Source organism: Lutjanus erythropterus, chromosome 7 (genome assembly GCF_056507025.1).
Source record: "Lutjanus erythropterus isolate fLutEry1 chromosome 7, fLutEry1.hap2, whole genome shotgun sequence".
Lineage (NCBI taxonomy): Eukaryota > Metazoa > Chordata > Actinopteri > Lutjaniformes > Lutjanidae > Lutjanus > Lutjanus erythropterus.
In genome coordinates this window covers 7,692,006-7,711,001 of record NC_139323.1, presented here as the reverse complement: position 1 = coordinate 7,711,001, position 18,996 = coordinate 7,692,006, and the positions used below count along the sequence as shown (strand labels likewise).

Genomic DNA, 18,996 nt, shown 5'->3' with positions numbered 1-18,996 from the left:
CCTTTTAAAGACAAAATTTGGATTTAAAGACAAAAAATTTCCACCCAGTGAAGCATCTTTCTCTAGATGCCATGGTAATGAATTGGCAGCTGTGCATGTTGGTTATTGTTGTTGTTTTTAAAATTGTGATCACATTAATTATCTCCATTTTTACTAAATGCTGATTCCGTCTTTTTTTTATCTGTAGCTGTAATGGAATACAGTTACCTTTCTTTTGTATCCAGATTACATAATCCCATTATATGTAATCCATTACTCCCCAAACCTGCTCATCCTTGCTTTATGGATTTTTCTTTGTGTGTGGTCGCAGACAGCAGCCTGGGAAGAAATGACTCAAACAGGTTGAGAATGACTGCCCTAAAACTGACAAAATAAAATAAAAATAAAGCTGACTTTCCCGTTTGCCTTGATTGGACAGGAATTGAAAAGACGAAAATAGTCTGACAGGCCCAAACAGCTGTAAAAGCTGACAGGGCTCAACCCAGCCTGAAAGACTTCCTGCAGAGGGAACAGATGGAGACAGTGGATTGTGAAAGAGCCAGGAACTCCCTAACTTTTATGAAATGATTAAGAGGATGGACACATCAGCCTTAAATATGGAATCAGTGGGTGATGGAAACTCATAACATAACATTCAAGTGCTGTGAAACCGAATCTTTAAATTAAACACTTGTAATAAGTTTAAAAATGTTGACTGCCAGTTATTTTTTTCTTTTGTGTTCATTATACTTGTTGATTCATATGAACTTTACTGAACATGAAATTATGGATTTTTAAAACTTAAAACTATTAATTTCTGTTAGGTTAAGGCAATGAGAGGTGTGAATGAAAAATATTTGAGTTGATTCAATCAAAAATGTTAAATTACTGTAATCAAAGAGTACATGATTTCCTCCAACTTTTGAGTTGAACTTGGAAAAAATGTGGCAACTGATTGCAGTACTAATACATTGGGGGTACATATATGTATGCAGTGGTGGAAAGAGTACTGAAAATCTGTACTCAAGTACAAGTACTGTTACATCGACAAAATTTTACTTAATTACAAATAAAAGTACTGATGTTAGAAATATACTTAAGTAAAAGTACAAAGTATTTGTTACAAAAACTATTCAGAGCATTAGTTACTTTTAACCACGGTCACCTCTCCAGACTAGGGTTGCAAATTCTGTGCATTTTCCTTAATGAATAGTTGAAAACGCTACCAATCAATTAATTATTGATAATTTCTAGGGTACTAAACACATTTTTTTTTTGTAATTTTCTTTTTTTTTTTTTTTTTGTAATTTCTTTTGTCATTATAAGTCCATGTTTAAGTTTATTTATTCAACAAATGTCCCCACCAGACAAAACAATGTCAGATGAGGTGCAATTACTGCCATGATTATTGATTAAATGTCCATGAATACACTTTAAATTGGATAAATTCTTAATGGCAATTAATCGATTAATGAATAATGATTAACATCCTTACTCCAAACGTGTAGTTAGTTACTTCCACCCGTATATATATATATTTGTGTATATTTGGTACCCTGTGTACGTATTGACCTCTCTGAACAGACTGATATATATGTATCATGAATTCTGTATTATTATATTCATTATAGCTCTATACTTTTTGAGAAATTTGAAAACTGCATTTTTTGAAAACATTTTATTAAGACTTGTCTGATAAATTCAAAGGTATTATATATATTCATGATAGATCATGAATACAGTACAATTTCTTTTTTTTTTTTAATGATTTCTATTTTTCCTTTCTTTCTTTGAAAAGGTTGAAATTTTTCTGATTGGTGTGGACATGTATATAATGTAATTTGTAAGTTTTGTTATACCTGCTGTATATGTTTCACATGGTGGATGAATGATCAGTTATAGGCACTTAAGATGGCAACTCTCTGTGTCTACAAGAAGCGGTCTGATGAAGAGCCTGGAGCTTGAAATGTCACGCAAATAAAAACTTTAAATGGGAGCCTTTTAGTTTGTTGGTCTCTCCTTGTCTGCTCAGTTCAGGACAAGGCCAGAAATATTTTTCACTGAAAGAAGCTGCTACAACTGTTATTGTATTAAGCATCATCCCATCAGAAATAGAAAGGGAAGGAGGTAAAAACTCATGTAAATTAGTATGCATAGCCGCTTTTAAACAAATTACACAGAATTGGCTGAGGTTACATCACCAGCCATTAATGCATGGAACAACAGATGAAGAGACTCAAGAAATGGAAAGAATCACTTACAGGCTGAGAAACAGAGGAGACATTTGCAAGAAACTGGAGTAAATGGATCAAGAAAACAGATGGAGTGGAATTAATTAAATGAAGAGAGTACAGAAGGACCCACACCCATTTTTCTTTCTCTGTCTTCAATTCCTTTCTTTACTTCTGTCTGCAAAAACTGTATGAATGTGGCAGGATACATGAAATAAGAATGTAAATATGATATGAATATGGATATCAACTTGATGGCTTGTAATGTGAAAACTTGCAGTAAAGTATGAAAGAAGAAGAAGAAGATATGCAAACTTTATGAAATACAATGCAGTGCCAAAGGTTTAACCGAGTATTAATGTAATACAAAGTGCACTTAATTTGTGGTTTTCATGAATTTGGTGATTTGTATTCAAATCTTCAAAGGTATATTGTCAATCAGCTGATTGTGGTATAATTGATTTCAATGTTTTTAAGGAAAAGTTGCACTTGTTAATTAATTTAGTAAACATAGGAAACATATAGAAGTATCTAAAACGGGGGGTGTCAAACATACGGCCCGTGGGCCAAAACCGGCCCGCCAGAGGGTCCAGTCCGGTGAAGTAAGGCTTGGACGGTGATAACTAACTTTTTGAACAGGTCATTAGTAACTGTATCAGAATACATTTTTAAAGTAATCCTCCCAATCCTGTTGTTGTGTTTGAGTTCTTTTACTCACAGGGTTCGAGTACTTCTTCCACCACAGTATGATATAATTACTAACATAATATAATTGAATGATTACTCACTTGCAGAGGCATTTCTACAAGGGGGGCATTGGGAAGGGAACTGGCCACCCCTGAAATCTGATTAGTCACCCAAGAGCAATCCTGTTACCCTCAAATATGATTGATTATCTGTCCAGTTAGGGGCGGGACCTTAGTTTGAACGGACCAGTTGATGGGTGTTTTTAAATGCTGATTGTTTTCTTTTGAATGTAGCCTACCTTTATTTTTACAAGGTTTATTCGCTTAAAGGACCAGTGTGTAATAATTACAGGAATTTATGTACATAAATGAGATATATTATATATAAGTATGTTATTTATTATTATCAATCAACGTAAACTCATAATCTATATGTTCCCGTTACTTTAGAAATAGCCATTTATAATTACATACTGTCGGGTCGACTTACGGAGATCATCATCCTGCGCCGTCTACGGCAGCGCAGAGCGGACAAACTGCACTAACAGTGAGTCTTGGGAAGCCCATGGCGACCTTACGTAGACGCCGCAGCGTAAACATGGAAGTAGACGGGGAGGATAGACGCGGGTGATTGCTGGCAGACCATTTAGCGTCGTGAACCTTGACTGGCACAGTTTTGACAAATGGAGGATCATACATACACTGTACCAGAACAAAAAGCAGGGAACAGTGAATCCCCGTCATCCAAGAAGTGGAGATGCGAAGAAAGTAAACGCAAGCATGACAGGAAACGGCAAAAACACGAATCAACATCGGCATAGTGTTTACACAATGGAAATAGCTGATGGAGGACAAACATTTTCACAGTGACGCCGAGGTTGCCTGTTTTCTGCTGGACAGGTAATTCATCCTACACACATAATTGTAGTTTGTTGTGAGATAGCTTTCACTCGCCATTTTGTTTGCTGACGGCCACCATACTCTTGGTGAGAGAGGGGCGGTGTCGGGGTAAATCCTCTTAGTTGCAATCTAAGGTTTGAACATTGGATGTCACTGGAAATCACACACTTCTCCTTTAAATAATAAATCATAAAAATAACTAAAGTATCTTCCTTTTTGTCTTTCACCACCCCTGAATAGGTCGGTGCCTCACTTGAGCCCCCCAATCAAAAAAGTCTGTGAACGCCCCTGCTCACTTGAACTAAAAGATATTTTTCATTAGATTAAAAAGGGAAATGCGAACCCATACATAATCTCATAAACATAAAGGTTATTTGTTGTTGTTTCTGGGAATTATTAACGGGGGACTGCTGCAGTGTGTCTCATAAACAACACACACCACAAACAGCGAAGTGTCTGTGGCTCTGCCCGCCTGGGTTTCCTCACCAGTCCACGCCCCTGTGGCTGACAGTACATGCCTGCATGCTCTGGCCGAGGATCCGGGAAGGTTGGCGGACACAGACGCAGGGGGGGACCGCGCACATCATGAGCCAAAACCTCCCCGCATGAAAGCCGAAAACTCCGACCCTCAACTCCAGCTCTCATCTGACGGAAGGTAAATACCTGTCACTGTTATCATGAATATAGCGGATATATGGAGATAAAGATCGCGTAATATGAATCCAGTCAGCGGAGCGCCTCACCAACTAGTTTACACCGTTAGTTTACCTGATCCTGACTAACAGTAATAGTGAATACGTCTCGGTAATGTGCGTAAACGCGCCGTAAAGCCGCGATCAACTCTGAGTCGAGGCTGTTCATCCCTAAATCTGTCCTCCTCACTGTTTTAACGGGGAACCGGATGATTTATTGATGCTCTGCGCTGATCTCAGGATGAATCACAGCTCTTCTCACTGGATTTGCACTTTTTCTCACGCTTCCGTTTCACTGTAAAGTCCACAGAAAGTGTTCCTCATTAATAACAGCCGAGATAGTTTTTTTTTTCTTTCTGCAATGCGGGTAGTTTTTTTCCATGTCCTCCTCAGACAGGACTTTTTGTGTGCCTGGGGCTGGGTGTGTTCCAAACATGTCTGTTTTTGGATATCTGGGATTCAGACAAATTTCCTGTCAGGAAGGGACAAGGATATGGCCTGGTCAGCTCAACTCAATGGCTGACTCATCCAGTGGAAAGACAGGATTTTTCCAAAGTGCCTCATACAAACTACAGGCTTTAGCTGCTGAAACATAATCCCCACTTTTCTCTGTGCTAGTTATTTCATTTCTGCATGAATCAACCCTATTACTAACATATTCAAAGGACTGTACAATAAAATTACAAAAAACAAATTTGCCACATTTGGCATCAAGCCATGTAATGTAGTTTTATCAGCCTAAATGATAAGAAATCAGCTCCTGAGATGTATGTCCTAATTAAAGGGGCACTCCACATTTCTAGTTTTTTGGGGGGCCCTATTTTGTAAAACTATACGGTGGGGGAATCCCAAATCCTCTATGGTACTTCAGGGCATGCATGTAACATTTAAATGCATTCATCTTATGCACTTTAGGAAAAAAAGAGGGTCAAACTGTGAAAAACTTTTTGATGCCTTTCTTTCTCCCTCAGATTCAAATTATACGTATGAAACTGATCCCTTGCAATGTAACCGACAAAAAATGCGAATAAACAAGAAACACTGAAGCTCCCCTACATCAAGAAGCTCTCCGTGTTAACATCTGCCATGTGCACATAAATGCATTTTCTTTAAAATGTTTATTTAAATGCTGGGAAGAAAAATGTTCCTAACATAACTATGCATAAAAAGCAAAAAAGTCGGCAATGATTCCAAATCAACCCCATTCTGATTAGGAGTAGTATGTTAATAGGTGGGGCAAAAACTCTTCCCATCAAGGTTCCTGCTTTCACTCACAACACAGCCTTCCTGGCGCGTACCCTGTAATGTTACTATGTCTTGAGATGGGAAGTTGCCAGTGCAGATTTCCCAGGAAATCAATTCTTCCTGCATGTATGAATCAGGCTTTACATTACACTGCTTGGGGCCCCTCTGGTGGCCTCGGAGGCCCTATGCAAAAGCTTAGTCCATCCAAGGGACAAGTGTGTGATTAAGGGCTGCACAGGAAAAAACATGAACTTGTTGTAAGATTTGTGATTGGTCTTATAATGCTTTACTATTAAAGGACCAGTGTGCAGAATTTAGTGGTATCAAGTGGTGAGTTTGCAGTAGGGCTGTGATGGTGTGGATTTTTTATTACCGCAATGACAAAGCAACATATAACTGCAGGATGACAGTTTACTTCCACAGCCTTAATAATTACTTTTTATTGGACTTTAATGAGGTGTACTGTCATTAGCTTAGCATAGCTCCTTTAAAGAATAGAACAGCAGGTGAGTGACGATGCTCTTCACAGTGGTGCAGGAACTTAAACTTAACACGAAGTTGTCAGTCTGGCAGTAAATATACAGTTCAGGTTACAGTGTATAAGTTAATAAACGCTGCAGTTTCTCAACACCAAGAATAGTCTTGTCTGTTGTTTCCCAACTGCTGAAACAATGATGGGGTTAACCTGAAGTAAGCGAAGCAGAAAAGGCTAATGTTAAGCTAATGTTATTGCTAGCGTTGCATCTTTACACTTTGGCTCTTGTGCAGTTGTATCCCTTTCAGATGCTTTGTAATGCAGCCTTGAAACAGTTGTTTTTGTCGTTGGCATGTTGTTAGCCGGCCAAAGGCAATCCCAAGATGCCTGGAGTTGAGTCTGTTGACCAATCAGAGGCTGTGTGCCAGACTTGTGAAGCAATCTGTATGACGATAAGGAGCTCAACTCCACTGTAGGCATTGCGTGACCGCGGTACTTCAGCAATGCTATTATCGTCACAGTCATAGTTTGCAGATTGCAAACACCTCCTCTCACTCTCTCTTTCCAAGCATGTAGGAGAGCCTACATTGGCTGTGAAACTCGCAAAAAATGCAAAAGCCAGTATTTGGTTTGTCTGTTCAGGGCTCTCTGGGAAAGATGTTAAGTTACTGTGATTAAAGAAATGTTCAGATCCTGTACTTCCACACAGTGAAAGTTATAATAACATAAAGTTTAGGGTATTGTTTATTGTAAATCTAATCCTGGATCACCAGTAAAGCAACTGTTCTTCCTCGGGTGAAATCAGATACAAGTAAAAGTCCTGCGCTGAAAAGTCCTACATGAAAATAAACAAATATACACGCTGAAACTTCAGAATGTTAGAATACTGTGTATTATGTTGTTGGATTATGAGGACTGATGCATTATCACATAAGCAGCATGTTACTGTTGCTGGTTCAATTGGAGCTAAGATAGCCTTGGTTTATCTCATCTATAAGCCAGAGGTTCCCAACCTCGAGACTGCACACTGAACAATTCGCTATAGGGTCACAAGGAAACATTCTGAACAAAGCTGAATGATATTGTATGACGTTATAGATTATTATGGGCTATTTTAGCAGTAATTGCCCTGCAGTCTGTGCTGGAATGTTCTTTATCAGTTCCTATCACACCCCTAACAAAAACAGACTGATTTTGAACTAAAGAAGGTCATCAGGATGCAAGATAATCAGTCTGTCATCACCACCTTTCAGCTCTCAGTGTGTACAAGAAATCTGTGTGAGGACACTACCTGAGTGTGGCTGAGAGGTCGATAGAAAAATGTTTGCAGTTCAGAAAAGTTTGGGAAGCCCTCATATAAACTCATCTCATGTTTTCTGTGTAAGATCTTAAATCTTTAAACTAGTTAGTAACAATTAATGAGCTGTCCAACGAATCTAACAAACTAAAAAAAACAATTTTAAACAAATAAAACCTGACCAATACTGTATTTTTGGGGCCAATGCCATTGTTAGGGGGTAAAAAATTTCTAATTCATCACTAATATTCTTTATTTATATATATTAAATCCAAAATGACATCAGGGATTGATCATTATAAGAACACAGGAACAATTCTGCTGTTTAACAACACCTTCATGAATCTGACTTAGACTTTTCTTCTGACCTTTCTTAAGAACAAATTTAAGAAAAAACTTACACAGGTATTGGTGAATGAATATCAGCCAACCGATATATCTGTCTGGCTCTACTCTGAAATATTGTGAAATAAAAGTATAAAAAGGCACAACATAGAAATAGTCAAGTAAAGTGCAAGTGTCTCAGAATTTAAGTGCAATACTTGAGTAAATGTACTCAGTTACTTTCTATCAGATTAGAGCAAACGTTTAACACCTGTCATGGAGACTACTTCTCCTGTAAAAAGAAGCTCCAGTGAAAACGGTTCACAACGAGGTCTGTGGACAATCCAGAGTGAGTCATTTAATAAACAGTTTTCAATACTAGAAACAAAATTCCATTGAGATGGATATCTCAAACGTTGGCAGATCAAACTATCTGCACAGCTGGATACAACTAGAGCTAAGTGAGAAGAATGCTTCTTGTGATTTGGCTGTCCGTCAGTATACAGTTCAGTGTAAACATCCTCTGACTGGCTACGCTGCATCCCTCCTGCTGTTATGACACTAAGATGGAAAAATCAATACAAGACATTCTGTGTTGAAAACTTAAATCAAAATAGGATCCCAGGCTTTTAGCAACCTATTCAGCATCACCTCACAGCTAAACTCATTAATAATGAACTCAAGTCTGAGGGTAGATGAGTATTCAGCTATTGACAGCACCTGTCTCTGCCACTGTCGAGCTGAAGACGTTATTGTCTGGCACCTTCTTATTCAGTCACACTTTATTTGAAGGGATGCACATAAGACCGTCATGACACCTGCTATAAGCATGCAGGAATCTGTCATTTTTAATGCAAGGTTGACATGGTTTAAGATAAGAACATAACATGTCGCTGACTATTTGACATTATCAGATGTAAAGAACCTATTAAGTTTTATTTTTTGACATGACATTAAACTGTCATATGTGGTTGATTTTGACACTGGCTGTCATGAGACCGTCTTAAGTGTGTCATGAATATGTCACATTAATGTAATTTGGTCCATTTTGGACTCAAGATTTCATGATGTTTTCTTGTTGGGTTTGCCTCTTGGTACACAGGGCTGAATGAATTAGGTGGTTAGCTCCATGGCTAACCAAGTTAACAAGCTAACATCAGCTACAGGTAACAGCATACAGTGGTTAGCCTACTTTAGCACCAAGTTGAGTAGCTAGCTGCTATCTGTCCATCAGATAACTCTCTAAGATAAATCACCTTGGTACTGTATTCTGTCATCACAGTGGCCTTATGACATTTAATGACATCTTTATAACAAGTCCAAATGGTGCCAGTTAAGTTGAAGTCCAGGATATTATTCATGATACCATTACAAAAGCATCTGACAGCTTTATAAAACTTCATGACATCTTTATGTACCAAAATATACCACTTAACCACTTACAATGGTCTCATTACAGCCCATGTCAAAACCAACCACATACGACAGTATAATGTAAAATTAAAACACAGTTGTCAAGTTGACATAAGAAAGACATTTTTTGTCTTGGTTAATGTCAAGTTGTCATAACAAAGACATCTCAAACAATGTCAACTTTGCCTTAAAATGACATAATAGACCAAATGACACCTAATGACAACAGTCACAAACATGCATAAAGACTCCTTCATATTCATGACAGGTGTCATGATATGGTTATGACAGACTAATGACAGGCTTATGCACACCCCTTCAAAGAACGTGTTAGCCAATATGAATTATACTTGCCTATACTTTGTACTTTTTTTTCACTTTTTACTTTTATATACTATTCCACCAGCCCATACATCATGGTTGTGACAGAATCATACCAAATATATTTCACACAGAGTTGTCTGACTATACTAACCACCAGCACTTATACAGAATTTTTATCCGTATGACTCTGCAGCCTCAGTACTGCCAGGCAGATATTGGAAATAGGACACTTGCAGCTGTAGTAAGCACTTTACAGAAGGTGACCACAGAGAATGAGCACAAAGCAGCATCAGGGATTCACCACTCTTTTTCATGATACTGCTGTTAACAAAGACAGCGTTTTAACAGTCTTTTAGGAGATTAATAGCTTGAAGCTTGAAGTGCTGTGTGTAAACAATAAAAGGGCTGAGATCTGATTTCAGTTGAATCAAACCAAATCAGTTTTGTCAGTCATTAAGGAAATTATATTAAGTTTCAGAGCATAAATAATTGGAGTTAGTGTTACTCTTTGATTAAAATGAAATGAAAATGATTGATTAAGCCCCTCTCATTGCAATAAGTTAACAGAACTGAACAAATTAGTATAATTCAGAGCATAGTATATTAGTGTATAATATTAGTATATATTGTAAGTATAAAAGCTCATTGTTTCCTCTTCAGTGAACTCAATATAGGCATTGTTTTTAATTTCTTAAAATATTTGTGTTTTAGGGACCAAAAATTTGTAGTTTAATAAACACAAAAGAAAGTTGAAATTCTACTGGCATTCTACATTTTTAAGTTAACAAATTTAAAGTTTTTACTACTTAGTACAAATAATTAATTTGTACATTCAGTTTTACAGTTCTTACATAAGTAGAGGGATCATAGAGTGATGGTGCTGCCTCATAGTCTGTGATCCAAACTGTTCAGGGCTTGGTGCCTTGCTCAAGGGTACCTCTGTAGTTCCCAGGTGGTGAACTGGCCCCCTGTCAGCTACCAGTTCACACTCCACACTCTGTACTTTGTGCTGGACTTGAGTCGGCCACCCTCTAGTGCACAAGCCAAGTCTCTATGGACCAAGTTACTGTTGCTCCAACTATAACTCTGAACTTAATGTCCAAACACTTGTCACACACTCGTGCATTTATTTAGTCTTCTGTGGGCACTGACTTTTAAATAATTACATTTGTAATGTGAATTTGTGTAATACTGAAGCTCTACTTGAGAGAGACTAGTCTTGCATAGCCAGAGACAGATCTGGCTGAACCCATTATCATTCTGGTAATGGGACAAAAAAAAAAAAAAAAAACACTGTTTGTGTTTCTTTAAACCAATCACAATCATCTTAGTGTGCAACTGAGACTCTTAGCTCCTCACCCATCATTTCATCATGATTTTCTTTCATTATGGCAGTAACAAGGAAAACAGGAGGAATTCATGGTATGAATAACAACATAACTGATGTAATCTACCATGAACATGCGCAGTGCTTTGGATGAAGACGTGGCAGTAAAAGTTGAGGCTGTTGCAAAATGATGTACCATAATGAAAAATGACTAAAGACAAAAAAGTGCAACAGTATTTAAAAAAGACATAACAAGATGAAAAAGACATATATGCAAGATGAAAAGATGAAAAAGACAGATATAAAGCAATGCAAAAGACAAAAAAAGATAAAACAAGACTAATGTAATAAGAAGAAAAAGATGTCAAAACGAAGAAAAAGACAAAAAAAGATGCAACATAATGAAAAAGGCCAAAAAAAAGCAGAAAATATGTAACAAGAAAAAAAGAAATATGAGATGTAATGAGTCGACTACTTTTTATTACTATTCAGAGCCTGTACTGTTTTACTTTTACTTGAGTAAAGAAGTTGAATCGGTACTTCTATCCTCACCAGTCTTTTTGTACACAAATATCTGCACCTCTAGTTGAGTAAAGATTGTGTGTACTTCTGCCACCTCTGATAAATCCATGGTATCCAGACATATTAGCAGCTGAAAGCTAATAGCATTCAAACATGCTTAAAAATATTGGGCTAAAAACACTGCTAAAATACTGATGCTAAGACGGTATAGTGTTTACTATGCTTACAATCTTGGTTTAGCTTAGCTTAACATTTGCAAATTAGCAACAAACACAATGTACAGCTGAGGCTGGTGGGAGTGTGATTAGTTTGTTTAGGTTTGAGCCCAAGTGTTGGACACATTGGAAAATTTGACCTGATGTTGGCAGTAGATGAAACATTTGCCAAACTTATCCTTCATCTTGAGCGGGACATGAGTGAAGGTTAAATACTTACTCTATTGTGAGGTGTTATAACCTACAATATCCTTTATACTGTGAGTGAAATGATCATTGTTTCACCCTTGTATGGCCAAACTGTTTTTCCCATTGTATGGACTGAAAGTCATGTGACATAATTTCCCTTCTTTTAATTTCAGGCATCATGATTCCTGTGATGGAATTCAGGCAGTTCTCTGAACAGCAGCCAGCGTTCAGGGTCCTGAAGCCATGGTGGGACGTGTTCACCGACTATCTGTCTGTAATCATGCTCATGATCGGTGTCTTTGGATGTACTCTTCAGGTAAGTAACAATTTCTCACCATGTTGTCTGAAACAGGGTCTACACTAATGTGATACATAAGGTTTTGTAATGGCTTGAGCTGCAAAAATCTCTTGGAAAGCGAGGTAGAAATGTAGCTAATGCACAATGAAGAAACATGAGTTTGAGCTGCAACATTTTTATGAGATAAAATCAGTCGTCCTACTGTTGTTTCCATTCCAGAGTAACTGAATTTGCAAGAGCAAGCCTTTAGGCTCTCTGATGCAGCATTGCTACTCTGCCTCCTGCTTTGGCACGAACTCAGAAGCACTAATTCCCTGGTTTTACAACCTGGACTGTGTGCAGCAAAGGAAGCATTCAGGAGTTTACCAGTGGAAACATTTACCCACCCAGCCCCTCTTAGTAAACAGAAGATTCTGAACTCCATTGGCCCGGTGCTTAACTTCTGTGTATGTGTGTGGAGGAGGAACATTTTTTGGCTCCTGCGTTACTCCACAGCGTAAATCCTGGAAATTATACCAAAATATTATTAGAAAAACTGTTAACAAGATATTTATCAGGGTCTGAACGGCTATTGTTTCCCACGCTCACTATAACAGTGTTTGGACATGATCTAATAGTTAGGAAATTGAGTGGATAATCAATAATGTAGCCAGGTTTACTTTATAAGTCAGAGCATTATAAACATGTGTAATAACCGCATGGCCTCACACAATGATCTGTGCATTTAGAGCTGGAGGGAGAAGTGCAGGGAGACTTTGTAAAATTCTGCAGATCAGCTCTTCAGCAGACCTGACTTTGCATTTTAATCTGCGATGTGCTGCAGCACAACTGCTTTGCCCCTACTATAATGAGAATGTCATTTTGTATTCATACTTCACAAATATAGTTTGCTCACATCTACATGCTGTAACAGCAGCTGAACAGAGCGCACAAAATGTCTCTCCTTCAGAACAGCTGCCATTGAATTAAAGTGCCCATTTCCTGTTATTAGCTTTGCAGACCGAGGCAGCGGCTCTTTGTTATTTACTTTCCAAGTAAACACTGCAGGCATTTGTTGTTTACTGATGTCAGCTTCTGGCCAGTGTTCAGTGCGTTTACATGCACCAGTTCCTCAGAGAAATCAGGTTTGTGGTGTGTGCAGGTGTAAGGACGAAAAAGCTGTGGGGCACGCACACCCAAAAGGATTTTACAGGTGCTGGATCAAAAAAACTGAGGGGAAAAACAAAAAATCAGAAACAGGATCCACACACTGCATGGGTAGCTCCCAGCAATTTTAATGAAGCAACATTTCGATCTAACAGAGATCTTCGTCGGGCGCCGTCAAATCACCATCACAAAGCAGAACAGGTGAGATGTGGACACAGACACACAACCACTTACGTGATTGTGACCTGCTTGACTTTAAGTCAAGCAGGTCACACAGCTGCACCAATCATGGGAGCAGTGGAAGGATGGTGATTTTTTTCTCCAGGGAGGGGCTTATATTGAAAATCAAGCAAACGTCTTGTGGTCTTTTGCCACACACAGAGCTGGCCTGGTTCGACTTGGTTTGACTCGGCACATCAGCCCAGCATAGCAGGGATTTGCATTTCCATTACAGCAGGGCTACCCGCTTGAAGGTGTGTCTTTTACCTGAACATGAGCTTGAGGAGGGTGTATAGCGATGGACAAACTGTTCATATATGTCTCTGGGATAAACCCATTGTTTCCTTAAATTCTTCACAATAAAAGTCTCATGTTGTTTTGTTATTTAAATGCTTCTATTATGAAGTAGCACAAACAGGAAATGTTTTCATTCAGGGGTTTCATCAGCAGAAACTTAACATGAATCTGACACAACTGAAAGCAAATATGACACGGTAAAATAATGCAGATACCTGAAAGTACAAACCGCGGCAGAGGAGAGAAACTACATTTCAAATCATAAAGATCTAAGCTACAAAAGTACTGAGAGCTGAACATAAAGAGACTTCAAGAAACTTCTTTCTCTCTGCTCTCCTGCACACATGAGCTAAGTGTCACGACATTTGCTTATTCGAGTGGGAGAAAGGAGGGTCATCACAGGTTAGAGTAGGTCCGTCTCAGGCGCAGCTCAGCGTGCTGACAGTGATAAGGGAAATGCAATTTGGTATGGTTTGGCTCAGTGCGGCCAAAAGCGCCAGTGGAAAAGGCCCATTACAGTATTGCATGAAATTATTTTTATATACGAAAACTGCCTTTATTTGTATTTGCTGAGCTAATTGAACATTATTTTTAGCCTAATGGAACTTCCTTAGTTAAGATAAGTTAAGGTACTTCAAATGGACCTCAGTAAGTCTGAAAATTAATCTGATAACACAAACCCTCAGACAATGAAAGAAAATTATGAATCTACTTGAAAATAACAAGAATTAAGAATAAAAAGTAAAAATATGGAATTACATCTGAGTCTCAGTGTCTCTGCGGTTAAATGTCTTTGACAAGTTTGTGTAAAGTACCTACTTTAAAGTGTGTTGCCTACTTTTTTGGACAAAACAGCTAAAACTCTTTAAAAGTCTGTAAAAGACCAACACTACACATTCAGCTTCTATCATCTCTAGTGGGGGGATGTAACTAAGTACATCTACTCAAGTACTGTACTTAAGTTGAATTTTGAATTACATCCATTATATATTACTTTATAGTTCTACTTAACTTTTTACTCCACTACATTTGCCTGACAAGTAGAGTAACTAGTTACTGACAGGGAACACTTTAGTGCACACTTGACTCGAATTAAGATCATTTTCATTTAAAAGACACAACATCATTCAAATGAAAGAGGGGGCTGCTTTTTGTCAGGCCGGGCTAATGTCAATTTGAACACATCCCAACCCCCCTACCCTTATTATAGAAATTGGGCTCCTTGTTTATGTTGCATGTAAAAAATCGTCTCAGTGGAGAAAAGATGACTGTAACCCAGTTACTGAAGTGCATGTAGAAACACTCAAGGTCTCTTAATGTCTCCTTCAAGTAATATTGTTAATCTGTCCTTTTCCTTTCTGTTTTTCAGGTAATGCAAGATAAAATCATATGCCTTCCTCAGAGAACATCATTGCTGTCAGAGAACACCAGCGACATTCAAGTGAAGGCGCTGTTACACCTGCAATCCAATATCTCAGCGGTGCCAAGAGAGATGACAGGCCTGAAAACCGATCTGGACCTCCAACAGTACAGTTTCATCAATCAGATGTGTTATGAGAAGGCTCTGCACTGGTATGCCAAGTACTTTCCTTATTTGGTTCTCATACACACACTCGTCTTCATGGTGTGCAGCAACTTCTGGTTCAAATTCCCCGGCTCGAGCTCGAAAATAGAGCACTTTATCTCTATGCTTGGCAAGTGTTTTGACTCTCCCTGGACCACGCGAGCTTTGTCTGAGGTGTCAGGAGAGAATCCTGAAGAAAAGGACCAAAAAAAGAGCGGCACGGCGAGGTCCAACATTGTCATGTCTCCTGGAGAAGGAAGCTTGGAAAAGACCCAATCTCTGCGGTCTATCCCGGAAAAGATTGTAGTTGAGAAGCCATCGGCAAGCGTTCTTGATAAAAAAGAGGGTGAACAAGCTAAAGCTCTTTTTGAAAAGGTAAAGAAGTTCCGTTTGCACGTTGAGGAAGGAGACATCCTCTACCTTATGTATGTTCGCCAGACAGTGTTCAAGGTGTTTAAATTCCTCCTGATCATTGCTTACAACAGTTCTCTAGTGAATAAAGTGCAGAATAGAGTTCGATGCGAAGTTGAGATCCAGGAGATGACAGGCTATAAAGCCTTTGAATGTAATCACACTATGGCTCACCTGTTTTCGAAGCTTTCTTACTGTTACCTGTGTTTAGTGGCTGTCTATGGCTTAACAAGCCTTTACACCTCTTATTGGCTGTTTTACCGCTCACTGAAAGAATACTCGTTTGAGTATGTGCGACAGGAAACAGGCATCAATGACATCCCGGACGTCAAGAATGACTTTGCGTTCATGCTTCACATGATTGATCAGTATGATCCACTGTACTCTAAACGATTCGCAGTTTTTCTATCCGAGGTCAGTGAGAACAAACTGAAACAGCTCAACCTCAACCATGAGTGGACTGCGGAGAAGCTGCGCCAGAGACTCCAGACTAACGCCAACAACAGACTTGAGCTTCAGCTGTTCATGCTCCCCGGCTTACCCGACACCGTCTTCGAGTTGACAGAGCTGCAGTCACTCAAGCTAGAGATCATCAACAATGTCACCATCCCTGCCTCAATTTCTCAGCTGGAAGACCTTCAGGAGCTGTCTCTTTATCAATGCTCTTTAAAGCTGCACACAACAGCTACCTCCTTCCTCAAAGAGAACCTGAAAGTGCTTCGTGTGAAGTTCGATGATAACAGGGAACTTCCAAACTGGATGTACGGCCTGCGCAACTTAGAGGAGCTCTATCTCACCGGATCTCTAAGCCCCGATGCCTCCAAAAATATAGTCTTTGAGTCACTGCGAGAGATGAAGTGCTTGAAAACTCTCTCCCTGAAGACTAATTTGACCAAGATACCCCAGTCTATTGTGGATGTATCCAGCCATCTGCAACGGTTGTACTTACACAATGATGGCACTAAGCTAGTAATGCTCAACAACCTGAAAAAGATGTCCAATCTGATCGAGCTGGAGCTAGTGCGTTGCGATCTGGAGCGCATCCCGCATGCAATCTTCAGCCTGACGAATCTGCAGGAGCTTGACCTGAAAGAGAACAACCTCCGCTCAATAGAGGAGATCATCAGCTTCCAACATCTTCGAAAGCTCACCTGCCTCAAACTTTGGTACAATGGTATCATGTACATCCCAGAACACATCAAGAAGCTTGGTAGCCTGGAGCGCCTCTACTTCAGCCACAACAAGATCGAGATATTGCCTTCACACCTGTTCTTGTGCAACAAGCTGCGCTACCTGGACCTGTCCAACAACGACATCCGGTTCATCCCTCCAGAAATCGGAGTCCTTCAGAGTCTTCAGTATTTCTCCGTCACCTGCAACAAACTTGAGAACTTACCAGATGAACTCTTCTTTTGTAAAAAGCTCAAAACACTAAAGCTTGGCAAAAACTCGCTGTCCATACTCTCGCCAAAGATTTCCTACCTAGCTCTACTGACACACTTGGAGCTCAAAGGCAACCACTTTGAGCTTCTACCACAGGAGCTTGGTTGCTGTCGTGCTTTGAAGCGCAGTGGCCTTATAGTGGAAGAGACGCTGTTTGAAACTCTGCCTTCAGATGTCAGGGACCAAATGAAGGCTGAGTGAAATGCCTTACTGTAGCCACAGTGCCTGCTGTTTGCTCTGCCTACCAGTTCAGAGCATTTGTTTTGTATGAACTCATTACCATACTTAAGTATTATTACACTACTGTTAAGAGTCATTTTTTCCAGTTTCCTTGAAGGAATGAAAAATTACATATTCATATATTGTCACAGTGTGTGGCTGCAACAGGGTTACTTTTTGTGTTTTTATTAACGTTTGACATTATTTTGCCACAAGACCTGCTTCACTTTTTGCTGAGAGTTAAATGATGTTAAACATGAAGCCAGTCAGGAGGTGATTAGCTTAGCTTAGCACAAAGACAGCAAGCAGGAAGGTGAAAAAAAAAACATATGCTAGCACTTTTGAAGCTAACTTATGTTCCTAGAGTCTCTTAATTGGTGCTGGTAGGTGGACATGTCTGGGATGCCTAGTCTTTGGACAGAGCCAGGCTAGCAGTTACCATCTGTTTAAAGTTTTTATGCTAAGCTAACTGTCTTCTGGCTGTAGCTTCATATTTTGTGTACAGATATACAGTAATACCAATCTTCTCAAACTCTCAGCAAGACAGAAAATAAGTTTATCTCCCAAAATGTCTAAATATTTTTAAGCACATTTACTGTCAATACTACAAAAAAGAAATTTAAGTACTGAATGTAAATCTAAACTGAAGACCTCACTTAAGTTTAGGCCAGTAGCCTTACATATGCTGTATTTTATATATTTTATGTTGCTCTTAGGAAGCGTTTTATTTTCTTCAAGAGACTGTTAGTTCACATGGATTGCAGCAGGGAAAATGCAAAAAAACAAACGATATATCATACATAAGTAAATGTTATATCTTGTCCAAACAATTCTATATGATGGCAAGATGACATTTTGAAGTGCATTAAACTTGAAGGATAATGTCATACTGGTGTTTTTCTTCAGCTCTAGAGGGGTGCAAGAGTATGTAGCCTATTACAACAATGTATTTTTATAAACAGTATTATGTATTATGTTGACCAATAAAAAACATATTTACTTGTAAATGGTTGGAAATTTCTGAAAGTTCAAGAGCAGCACAATAAAAAGCACTATTCAAACATGAATGATTTTTACAAAAATCTGGAAACAATCCTGCTGAATTGGCTGGAATTTTAGAGAAAACTAAAATTCAATATACTTAGTTACCTTGTAGCTGAAAGGGGTAACTGCACATTGTATGTTCTCAGTTGTGTTGTGGGATATCACCTGCTGGCTGGTGAGGATTAATAAGCAAAGAAGATTAGTCTATTATTATGCATACAGAAGGCACTGATGGAAAAATAAAGTTTGTCTGACAAGTGTATAACAAGAATTTGTAAAGTTACTTGGGAAACAACAAATAAGGAGAACTCATTTGGATGCACTGGATCATTTTACCTCCAAATTTTGGTGGCTGCAATAGACTGGAGAAAATGAATAAGGTCTGCCTGCGCAGACAGCAGCTGCGCATATGGCCCTTGAATTGGGTTTGTGGTGACAGATGGGATGAAACTGTTTGTAGTGTGGACTGACAATCATACAAATGTTATGGGTCTGTGTATGACAATTTACGGTTTCCCAGGAAAAAACAACAAAAT

General features: G+C 38.8%; 1 protein-coding gene across 2 annotated transcripts; it reads left to right on the top strand.

Moving 5' to 3' along the window:
* Positions 1-4,318: 4,318 nt before the first annotated feature.
* On the top strand, positions 4,319-17,724 carry lrrc8c (leucine rich repeat containing 8 VRAC subunit C). 2 transcript variants are annotated; one of them, XM_084722509.1, is made up of 3 exons: positions 4,319-4,451; positions 11,993-12,135; positions 15,149-17,724. In XM_084722509.1, the coding sequence occupies exons 2-3, from the start codon at positions 11,998-12,000 to the stop codon at positions 17,396-17,398; spliced, it is 2,388 nt and encodes a 795-aa protein (XP_084578635.1). In that variant the 5' UTR covers positions 4,319-4,451; positions 11,993-11,997; the 3' UTR covers positions 17,399-17,724. The 2 variants fall into 2 exon arrangements, with proteins under 2 accessions (XP_084578635.1, XP_084578636.1); XM_084722510.1 differs by lacking the exon at positions 11,993-12,135 and having other exon boundaries at positions 4,322-4,451.
* Positions 17,725-18,996: the final 1,272 nt, after the last annotated feature.